General features: G+C 44.2%; 1 protein-coding gene across 1 annotated transcript in view; it reads left to right on the top strand.

Annotated features, from left to right (window-relative positions):
* Positions 1–1,731: 1,731 nt before the first annotated feature.
* LOC140469677 (neural proliferation differentiation and control protein 1-like) overlaps positions 1,732–12,067 on the top strand; it is a 207,976-nt gene continuing 197,640 nt past the window's right edge. Inside the window, exon 1 of the mRNA XM_072566418.1 lies at positions 1,732–1,932. Within this exon, the coding sequence (XP_072422519.1) occupies positions 1,854–1,932 (79 nt within the window). The 5' untranslated portion in view covers positions 1,732–1,853. The remainder of the gene's footprint in view (positions 1,933–12,067) is intronic.

Here is a 12,067-nt window from a genome sequence, read left to right on the forward strand (position 1 = left end):
AGCATGTGAGACAGCATCAGTGGAGAGAGGAACAAGTTAGCATTTTATGTCAATGACCTTTCCTCATCAGCTGAAATGTTAGCTGCCTCTCCCTTGCATCATAGATGCTGCCGAATAGATATTTAGATATTTATATATCTTATATTTAGATATCTATATTTATCTATATAGATAGTCTATATAGATATATAGACAGACAGGAAAATGGAGTTAAGGTCACAATCAGATCAGCCTGTGAATGGTGGAATTGCTTCAACTGAGGAGCTAAACTGCCTATTCCTGCTCCTATTTCTTACGATTTTACAATTTGAGGATTTGCAGGATTTCTGCTTTTATAATGAGAGTCACTGATGACAGAGAGGATGCCTTTGAGGACATCGGGTCCATACTGGCTCCCTGCAATACAAAACAGTCAGTATCACTCTACAACTTTGGCTGTACAATTTCATTTCTGTCCAGTGCCCCTGCACTTTCCTATGGAAATCCTTGATCATTTTGTCTTTTAAGAATCCACCTCAAACCCAAATTCTCAATCCTGAAGCAATCCCTCAACACCCAGATAAAGTATACTCAGTGAACAACAGGAATTCAGTGTTTTGTGAACTGAAATAATTTGCGTTACAATAACCTCACCTGATGATATTTTTCACTGTTGAACAACGATCCTATTCCTACCCAAGAGGGACAATGTGAGATATAATCTTTGATTTTTATGAGAGGAAATAATAATGACCAGAAGTAATAATGGCCAGCAACTGATAATAACAACAACCAGGTATTTTACAATAATGGGCAGTCATAACGATAACAACCAGAAATGATAATAATGTATGGAAGAATAATAATGCCAATCACAGCAATCAATAGTAACATTAATCCCAATAATAACAATGGGGAATAATAATAACCATGAATAACAATGATACTCATAATATCACCCATGAATAAAATTAATAATAATAATAACAATGAAAGTATAAAATAATGACAGGTATAGGTAGGGCTAATGGTGGGTGCATTTTCCTTGGGATGGGGGATTTCAAGAATAGGGAGCCTATTTTTAAGGTGAGAGGAGAGAAATTTTAAAAAATGACATGGGGGCATTTTTTTTTACACAGAGGGTGGTTTGGATGTTGAATGAACTTCCTGATAAAGTGGTAGATGTGGGTACAATTACAATATTTAAAATACATTATTTAGATAAGTGCATGAATAGGAAAGGTTTGAAGGGACATGGACCAAGTGCTGGCAGGTTAGATTATTTTGGTTTGGGATTATGGTCGGTGTGGACTGGTTGGACCGAAGGGTCTGTTTCTGTGCTGGATGACTCTATGAGAGACAATAATAATTATAACCAAGAAAACTACCATTGATAATTAACAATAGATAATAATAAGATGCTGGAAACAATGATAAAACTACTAATCATAATATTAAGAATGATAATAGTGTCCATGCACAATAATATTATTAAGAACAACAGTTAAAGCAGTGAGCCATGATATGCATTGTCTATCCCCTTGCTCCTTGTCACTTAATATTAGTTCTGAAGAAGGGTTACTGGATCCCAAACATTAACTCTGACTTCTCTCCACAACAGATGCTGCCAGACCTGCTGAGCTTTTCCAGCAACCTCTGTTGATGTCCCTGTCATTCAAACCGCACCCAGTCCGCCCCGCCAGCTGACGCATTGACGCACTGTACGCGCTGACGCATTGGGCGTGTCGGACGTCAGGCGCGTGTCCTGGTTGCGTAGCGACGGGGCGGCGAGCGCTGTCGAGTTGTCCGTCAGTGCGGGCGGTAATGGCGCCCGATCCGTGACCGTGACCGTGTCCGGCCTCGCATGTCCAACCATGCGGCGGAGTCCCAGAGGCAGGCCGAGCGCCCGGGCCGTGCTGCTCGGAGCTCTGGCCCTGCTCTTCAGTCAGGCAGGTGAGTGTCATCGGCCGGCGGTGAGGATGGGACCAGGGAGCGCCTCGGGCTGACCGACCGACCGACCGACTGACCACCGCCTCGGGCTGACCGACCGATCCGCTCCGGCCAGTAGGCTGACCAATCCCCCCGCTTCGGCTGACCGCCGCCGGCCCAGGGGCGAGTGTCCAGTGGCCGTCGGTGCGGCTCCAGCCGATGTGAGTGACCAGTCGCTGGGCTCGCTCCGGCCAGGCCAGTTGGCTGACTGACCGTCCGTCCCTGTCTCCTGTAAACCCGTGTAAACAGTGTCGGTGTAGACAGCAGGGGTGAGAGAGGAATGACCCTGAAGAGGTGATCATTTAAAACACCCTCTATCTTGGTGAAGTCTCAGAATTATTTATAAATATGTATTTTCAGGCGTTAAAACGGCATTTGTATCAATCACAAAAAAACCCTAAACTAAACACGAACTTAAAATGTAATACATCATGCATCCGCGGTAGTTTGTTGAAAGGCAATGATAATATAAATGTGGACTTGACGCACCTTTAATTTGACTGCTAACAGTCAGAGCTAATTTCGAGCCAACTCCATCAAACTAATGACTATTCAATACATTTTCTTGTTTACATTCTCCCCTGCGGAGAACTTTGAGACCAATTCAAAATGTGTAATTTCTCGGTTTAGACAACTGGGATATTAGAAATCAAAACAAACTGGAGCAACAGTGGAACAGGTATTGGATGTATTCCTCATAAGTAGTGAATTTTGGGTCTGTTCGGAACGCTTTATGATTGTGCTTATAGGTGTTAGAGATGCGTTAAGAGTCAGGATAGTCAGAAGCCACTGACCGATCAAAGCATCAACTCAAAACACAATAGAAACAAATGATCGGTAAAGGGAAAGACGCATAATCATAAGTCTAAACCCTTATAACTAAAATAATATTTTATAGTAAAGTTTTTTGATACGGTATGTTGTGAACGATTTCTTAATGTACGTTTGCATGACTGTGGTAATGAAAATAAATGTTTCTGAGGAGGGAATGTGTTAGTATCACATTGCCCTGGGTTAAGTGTTTGTGTTGTAGAAAAGAAGTGCCTTGTGCGCAGATAATTTGAGTTAAGGAAAATTTGCTTACACTTGTTCACGTTGAATTTGTGGTTAACTGGTACTGTATTTAGTGGTTTTTCTCCATGCATTTTAACAATGTAACTTTGTTAGTAAGAAATACTGTGTATTGTTGTGTTGGATATTATTATGTTTTTATCCTATCTATTTAAATAAATGGTTATAGTTGCAGGCAGGCTTTCTCTTTAATGTGTTCTGTTTAACAGTTAATATTAGGTTGAGACTTGTTTAAGACAAATAAAAAATAGATTTAGTGAAATTCTGTATTTGGGGATGTTATGATTAAGATAAATGTTTATTTATGTTTAACTGGCTGAAAGTTGTGTTTTTTAGTATTTTCATGCTTACTCTGAATTTGCAAGTTGGGTAGAGCTACAGATATCTTAGTAATATTAGTTCTTCACCGAATTTGATTTGATGAGAGAAGCTTTTGTTGTGGCATGCCTTGTAAGGTATTTACCAAGTTTGTGGGGGAAATTGACCTTTACCTAGAAAATGACAAATGAAGGAGTTCGAAGAGGCAAATTGTAATGTAAATGATAAAATTAAGTTTAGATTGTGTACCAGGAACAGAATAATAACAGTAATTACCATATATGACTATTCATATATTTCACAAGAAAAGGCATAGTTGCACTTTGCTTTTTTCTTGTGGGTGTATTGCATTTGATAGATACAAAGCACTTATTGTAGACTCTAATTTAGTGGGAATGGTATTTTTCTGGTGATTGATCATGATTAATGAGTACCTATAGCCTAATATCTATTTGTTGAGATTCAAAGGGCTTTACCATTATTAGAAAGGTGGCTCTGATTGGATCTTTTGCAGAAATACATTGGACAGATTTTAATTTGTGCTATGTTCTGTGTGAATTGCATTGTGAAGACCTGACCTTTGGTAATGTATCTTATTGATTATAAGTCTGGAGTTGTGAGGAAGGAGCTGAATTATTAACCTCTTGAATTACTGTGATTTATCTGGGGCATTTCAGCTTGTCACCAGGCTTGGCAGCTTCTTTAAATTCTTAAAACATCAGAGTACAGTATTTAAATAAAAAATATAGTCAAACTGCGAGGAAGACCATATTGAATGAAAGGGTGTTGATGTTAAGGATGAGGGCGTTGATGTTTTGAGTGTTCCAGGACCTTACCTGCTTTGGTGAAGTTCGTGTTTATCAAAGTGAGAGATGTTAGTATTAATGTGGAGTACTTTTCCATATTGTGTAGGAGAAAGTGAGGACTGCAGATGATGGAGATCAGAGTCAAGAGTGTGGTGCTGGAAAAGCACAGTCGGTCAGGCAGTGTCCAAGGAGTAGGAGAATCGTTGTTTCAGGCACAAGTACTGATGTTCCTGGCAAAGGGGCTTATGCCCATAATGTCGATTCTCCTGCTCCTCAGATGTTGCCTGACCGACTGTGCTTTTCCAGCACCACGCTCTTGACTCTTTTCCATATTGTCACCTAGTCATAGCTTCTAGTTGTCGTACAGAATCAGCTGCATTATTATTGTACCTTGTATCTCTGAAATTCCCAGGAATGTTTGTACAGAAGGAGCTCCATGATGGTCTTCAATGTTCGTTTGAACAGGCAGGAGCAGCATTGTTTCACTGTTTTGTTTGAAGGACTGAAGACTTTCACAAGACACTGAAGTATCAGTTTTGATAATGTACTCCGGTTCTGGAGAGGTTTTTGAATCCAGAGCCTTCTAATTGGAAATTGTGCACAATCCAAACTGCTTCGCAATGACTTTTTCTATTCTGTGCTAAAAATGTGTCTTAATACAAGGCCATTGAGCTAGGTAGCAGCATTATATTTCCTTCAATCCCAAGGATACATGTATTAAGAATTGGGAGGCCATACTGCAATTGGACAGGAAGTTAGTGAGGCCACTTTTGGAATATTATGTGCAGTTCTGGTCTCCTTCCTATCAGAAGGAAGTTGTGAAATTTGAAAGGGTTCAGAAAAGATTTACAGGGATATTGCCAGAGTTGGTGGATTTGAGCATAGGGAGAGGCTGAATAAGCTGGGGCTGTTTTCCCTGGAGTGTCGAAGGCTGAGGGGTGACCTTATAGAGGTTTATAAAATCATGAAAGGCATGGATAGGGTAAATAGACAAAAGTCTTTTCCCTGGGGTCATGGAGTCCAGAACTAGAGGGCATAGGTTTAGGGTGAGAGGGGAGAGATATAAAAGCGACTTAAAGGCAACTTTTTAACACAGAGGGTGGTACAAATATGGAATAAACTGCAGGAGGAAGTGGTGGAGGCTGGTCCAATTGCAACATTTAAAATGCATCTGGTTGGGTACATGAATAGGAAGGGTTTGGAGGGATATAGGCCAAGTGCTGGAAAATGGGGCAAGATTGGGTTGGGATATCTGGTCGGCATGGACGAGTTGGTCCGAAGGGTCTGTTTCCGTGCTGTACATCTCTATGACTCTAAATAAAGGCAGTGCTTTGCTAGCAATCCAAATGGCTATTTATCTTGTGTTGCTTTCAAATTAGTGATTTTTGTGAACATTCTGATGTAAGTTTGATCTACTGTACAATTAAACAAAGTAGTAGTCCATTCTAAATTACAGATATCTAAATTACCAGAAATGGTGATAGCTTGCAATTAGAAACCAGAAGTTTATTTTGTTCCTCCTTTCTCCTTTTCCACAAACCAACCCTGTAGTTGCATTATCCGAGATCAGTTTCCTCAGCACAAACCAGAGATTGTGATGAAAATTTCCAGATTTAAAAACCTGTGACAAGTGTAGTTTTCTGATCAATCCTTCAATTGTTGATTGTGTCCTGCGTTCCCAGTGTTGCCGGAATTGTTCACTTGCTGTTTGTTTTTCTCAAAGTCAATTTGCCTGTTATTAATGTTATTGGCTGACTGCCAGGAATCATCTCAGTGTAGCTCGATGAAGATTTTTTTAACATGCTTCGCACCAGTTCTGCACTTCCCTTGAGAGTGATGGGTGAGGTGAGCAATCTGCTTGTCCTCCACCTCATGGTATTGCATTGCCTTTTCTACTACATTAGAGCAAAACCTTGCTCTGCAAGTGTGGAAAGTGAGTATCGAACTGTAGCATCTTGCATGCTTTGATATACAGGTTTCTTTTAAGTATGGTTAATAATTTGTGGAAACCATTAATTTATTATAGTAAGAGTAGAAAGACATTACACACTGCTAGTGCATTTATCAGTGCTGAAAATAAACTTAATAGATGACTGGAATATTGAGGCCAAGCTGGTCATCACACTTCACATTGGACATGAAAACCTTGGACAGAATACTGAAGAGATTCACTAGCAAGGTTCCAGGGATAAGAGATTAGTTACATGGATAGCAATGGTTCTTAGAGCAAAGAAGACTGAGTAGACCTCAAACCTTTTACAATTGGGAGAGGTTCAGATCGATTAAAGAAAGAGCCGTCTCCAGTAGCTCAAAGCTTGATAATCAGAGAACACATTTTAGGTGATGAGCAAATATCCAGAGGAAAGATGAGGAATTTTTTTTATGTTACAGATGTCAGGGGCTTGGAAGATTCTACCTAATGGGATGAATGTTGATTTAGTGGTAGCCTTTTGAAGGAACTTGGATGACTACTTGACAGAAACTGTTGGGGGAGAGGATGTAATGCAATTACTTTCAGAGAGTGTTTGTTCAGACCTTATGGGCTGAATTCTTCATTCTTCATTCTTCAATTATTCTAAAGCTTTGTGAAGCAACAAGGCCAGCTGGAGGGGAACAAAGAAAAAGCTTGCATTAATGCAGCACCTTTCACATTCTCAGCACATCAAAGCTTCATAACCAGGGGTTAATTTTCAAGTGCTGTTGTTTTAGTAGCAAATGTAACACCTTTGTGACCAAAAAGTCCTTACAACTGCAAATGAATGACTAGATAATTTGATTTTGTTGATATTTGAGGGAGTGAGTCTGACAATGCCATTTGTTTTGTAAAGTTCCATGGCAATTTTAATGTTCATCTGTGCAGACTGTGAATCAGTTTATGGTAGTATTCTAGAGAAAGCACCTCTGATAATCCCACAGTCTTGTTTTGAAGTCTAGATTTTTTTTTAACATGAATCCATAGTTATCCAAATTTCTAATCTTACATTAATCAGATATGAATGTTCAAACAATTGTGCAGTATAACCATGTATTTCATCTCTGATATAATATTGGAAAGCTGACCTGTTGACCTATTCAGATCTTCCTTTGGTCACATTTACTCAAGATCCCACGAATACATTTACAATCTTCCATTTGTCTTTTTCACTCAAATGTTTTGCATTTTTGCATCCTCAAGTCTGGAAGCTGCATCCTAGATCCCACAGGATCTGTGATTGTGCTGCTCATTGACCACCACACCTGGCTTGACCATGATGAACAGCCCTATATCTGTCACTTCATAATCAAATTCTTCTCATGTTTCAGGATCATTATCAATATAAAGGACATCCAAGACTCTCTGGTCACAATGCTAATACAAGCTGGGATAGGAAGTCAACTGTATGTTCAATCGACAAGAGGTGCAGGAGTAGGCCATTCTGCCCTTCGAGTCTGCACCACCATTCAATATGATCATGGCTGATCATCCTTAATCAGTATCCTGTTCCTGCCTTATCTCCATAACCCTTGATTCCACTATCATGCCATTGGCATCATAGCAAATACTGGGCCAACCAATCCTCGATCCCCCTCACCGTCAGGACCGACCACCTGAAGGTGCTGGGTATTTGGTTCGGGGGGGCTGGGGCGTGCACCAAGTCTTGGGAGGAGCTTATCAGCAAAGTGAGGCAGAAACTGGGCAGATGGAAGCTATGGTCGCTCCATCATGGGGGAAAAAACCTGGTCATCAGGTGTGAGGCACTGTCATTGCTGTTATACGTGGCACAGGTCTGGCCTATTCCCAGATCCTGTGCCGCTGCAGTCACCCGGGCCATCTTCCAATTTATATGGAGGTCAAAGATGGACCAGGTCCGAAGGGACTCGATGTACAAAGATCTGGGCAACGGGGGAAAAAATACACCCAATGCCACCCTCACCCTGATGGCCACCTTTGTGTGTGGCTGCATCAAGCTTGGCGTGGATCCCCAGTACGCAAACACCAAGTGTCACTTCGTGCTGAGGTTCTACCTGTCCCCGGTGTTGCGAAGGATGGGCCTGGCCTCGCTGCCGCGGAACGCTCCATGTAGTTGGACTGTTCTATATCACTTGTCCTTCGTGGAGAAGTTTGTGAAGAAAAACACCTTTGACCACAAGTCCATCAGGAAGTGGGCAGCACGTAGTGTCCTCGAGACCCTTCGGGAAAAGGAGAGGGCGGATCCTATCGCGCGGTTCCCTGAGCAGACTGTCAAAGCCATTTGGTAGAATGCCTCATCGCCAGAACTTTCCAACAAGCACCAAGGCATGGCTTGGCTGGTGGTGAGAAGGGCTCTGCCTGTGAGATCCTTTATGCACGCCCGGACTCTCAGCCGCACCGCACACTGCCCTCGAAGCGGCTGCGGGGGGGACGAGACTGTCACATACCTCCTTCTGGAATGTGCCTGTGCAGAAGAAGTCTGGAGAGGAATGCAGTGGTGTTTGTCGAGGTTCGTCCCGAGCAGCGCCGTGACGCGGGACTCCATGCTGTATGGTCTGTTCCCCGCGATGCACACCGAGACGAACATCAACTGTGCCTGGAGGATCATCAACTCGGTGAAGGACGCTCTCTGGGCGGTCCGAAACCTGTTGATCTTCCAGCTGAAGGAGTTGACCCCGACTGAGTGTTGCAGACTGGCACATTCCAAGGTCCAGGACTATGTGTTGAGGGACGTGCTGAAGCTTGGGGCAGCTGCCGCCAATGCGCGGTGGGGAAAGACCACCGTGTAACATCTGCCTGCCTAAGAAGAACAGGGAGCCCGTGCAGTCGTTTGGGCTCTGCTGTCGCCTCGGCTAAATATGTAATCGTACAGACCTGTATATATGAATGATTACTCTGTCTCTGTATACCAAGGAATGGAATGTTTACGGATCTATGGCATTACCAATTGTACAGATCATCAAAATATTTTATGAATAAAGTATATTTTTGAAATTAAAAATCATAGCAAATACTGTGACATGCCATATCCCATTGAAGGGAGAAACACTTCATTGGCATACTCAAATCAGGCTCCAAAGTGGAAAAAGTGGCATTATAATGGGAAGTTTTTTAGATTAATTACAGTGTGGAAACAGGCCCTTTGGCCCAACAAGTCCACACCGACCCGCCGAAGTACAACCCACCCATACTCCTACATCTAACACTACGGGCAATTTAGTCTGAACATTTTGGACTGTGGGAGGAAATGGGAGCACCCGGAGGAAACCCACGCAGACACTGGGAGAATGTGCAAACTCCACACGGTCAGTCGCCTGAGGCAGGAATTGAACCCAGGTCTCTGGCACTGTGAGGCAGCAGTGCTAACCACTGTGCCACCGTGCTGCCCACAAGTTGGAATTACTTGCGTTAAAGTGGCACCTTTACAGCGTTCAGCCTGGGTGTGGAACAGCTTTTCCTATCCCCTCAGAGAGCTGTTTGACTTCTCTCTTACCAATTGTGGCCTTTGCATTTGTTCAATTCTTGCTATGTAGACTCACCCCAGTCAAATTTAATGTGTTCCAAAGGGTTCCCTGCCTCTGACCTTCTTGTCCAGCGATCAAAAGCTAAAACACATTACTGAAATGCTAGTATTAAAATTGGTGGAACCACAGTTTCTTGACTTCAACCCTGTAAGTATTGTGATTTTTGCTTTACCAAGCTGCCTACTTTGACCATGTCCCATTCATCTAGCTTCATTATTAACATCTCCAATGTCAGCAAAAGGAGCTTTTGGATGTTTTCAGAGATTCCCCACTGAACCATTGCTGTTGCATTCTCTAGTTTACCTCAACTCCCTCAGACATTATGCAATTTACTTTATTGCTATTATCAGCTAGTCTTAAACCAAAGGGAAAGTGAGGACTGCAGATGCTGGAGATCAGAGCTGAAAATGTGTTACTGGAAAAGCGAAGCAGGTCAGGCAGCATCCAAGGAGCAGGAGAATCGACGTTTCGGGCATGAGCCCTTCTTCGGGAATGAGGAAAGTGTGCCAAGCAGACTAAGATAAAAGGTAGGGAGGAGGGATTTGGGGGAAGGGCGTTGGAAATGCGATAGGTGGAAGGAGGTTAAGGTGAGGGTGATAGGCTGGAGTGGGGGTGGGGGGCGGAGAGGTCAGGAAGAAGATTGCAGTTTAGGAAGGTAGTGCTGAGTTTGAGGGTTGGGACTGAGACAAGGTGGGGGGAGGGGAAATGAGGAAACTGGAGAAATCTGAGGTCATCCCTTGTGGTTGGAGAGTTCCTAGGCAGAAGATGAGGCGCTCTTCCTCCAGCCGTCGTGTTGCTATGGTCTGGCGATGGAGGAGTCCAAGGACCTGCATGTCCTTAGTGGAGTGGGAGGGGGAGTTGAAGTGTTGAGCCACAGGGTGGTTGGGTTGGTTGATCCGGGTGTCCCAGAGGTGTTCTCTGAAACGTTTCGCATTTAGGCAGCCTGTCTCCCCAATATAGAGGAGGCCACATTGGGTGCAGCGGATGCAGTAAATGATGTATGTGGAGGAGCAGGTGAATTTGTGGCGGATATGGAAGGATCCCTTGGGGCCTTGGAGGGAAGTAAGGGGGGAGGTGTGGGCACAAGTTTTGCATTTCTTGTGGTTGCAGGGGAAGGTACTGGGGGTGGAGGTTGGGTTGTTGGGTGTGGATCTGATGAGGAGTCATGGGGGGGGGAGTGGTCTTTTCGGAAAGCTGATAGGGGAGGGGAGGGAAATATATCCCTGGTGGTGGGGTCCGTTTGGAGGTGGCGGAAGTGACGGCGGATGATACGCTGTACATGGAGGTTGGTGGGGTGGTAGATGAGGACCAGTGGGGTTCTGTCTGGGTGGCGGTTGGAGGGGCGGGGCTCAAGGGTGGAGGAGCGGGAAGTGGAGGAGATGCGGTGGAGAGCATCGTCGACCACGTCTGGGGGGAAATTGCGATCTTTGAAGAAAGAGGCCATCTGGGTTGTACGGTATTGGAACTGGTCCTCCTGGGAGCAGATGCGGTAGAGACGAAGAAATAGGGAATATAAAATGGCATTTTTACAGGGGGCAGGGTGGGAGGAGGTGTAGTCTAGGTAGCTGTGGGAGTCGGTCGGTTTATAGTAAATGTCCGTGTTGATTCGGTCGCCCAAGATAGAAATGGAGAGGTCGAGGAAGGGGAGGGAGGAGTCTGAGACGGTCCAGGTAAATTTGAGGTCGGGGTGGAAGGTGTTGGTAAAGTGGATGAACTGTTCAACCACCTCATGGGAGCACGAGGCAGCACCGATACAGTCATCGATGTAGCGGAGGAAAAGGTGGGGGGAACTTCTTCAAGGCAGGTATCCTTGCAAGAGGATTCGCAGTTGGGTTAAAATCAATGAGGTAAAAACAATGACTGCAGATGCTGGAAAGTAAATACTGGATTAGTGGTGCTGGAAGAGCACAGCAGTTCAGGCAGCATCCAACGAGCAGTGAACTGCGAATCCTCTTGCAAGGATGACTGCCTTGAAGAAGTTTTCCTCCTCTCTCTACAAGAATCTCAGGGAGTCCCTCTCCCACTGCAACTCCCAGGTCATTTCCTCTGCTCTGAAGCTCTTCCACCATGTCGTGTCTCCTTGACTTGTCCGGACTTGTCAAACCTACCTATCTCCTTTTCCACCTATCTCCTTTTCCACCTATCCACTCCACCCTCTCCTCCTTGACCTATCACCTTCATCCCCTCCCCCACTCACCCATTGTACTCTATGCTGCTACTCTCCCCACCCCCACCCTCCTCTAGCTTATCTCTCCATGCTTCAGGCTCACTGCCTTTATTCCTGATGAAGGGCTTTTGCCCGAAACGTCGATTTCGCTGCTCGTTGGATGCTGCCTGAACTGCTGTGCTCTTCCAGCACCACTAATCCAGTCCTCCTCCTTCCTGACCTCTCCGCCCCCACTTCGGCCTATCGCTCTCACCTTAACCTC

The sequence above is a fragment of the Chiloscyllium punctatum genome, chromosome 49 (genome assembly GCF_047496795.1).
Source record: "Chiloscyllium punctatum isolate Juve2018m chromosome 49, sChiPun1.3, whole genome shotgun sequence".
NCBI lineage: Eukaryota > Metazoa > Chordata > Chondrichthyes > Orectolobiformes > Hemiscylliidae > Chiloscyllium > Chiloscyllium punctatum.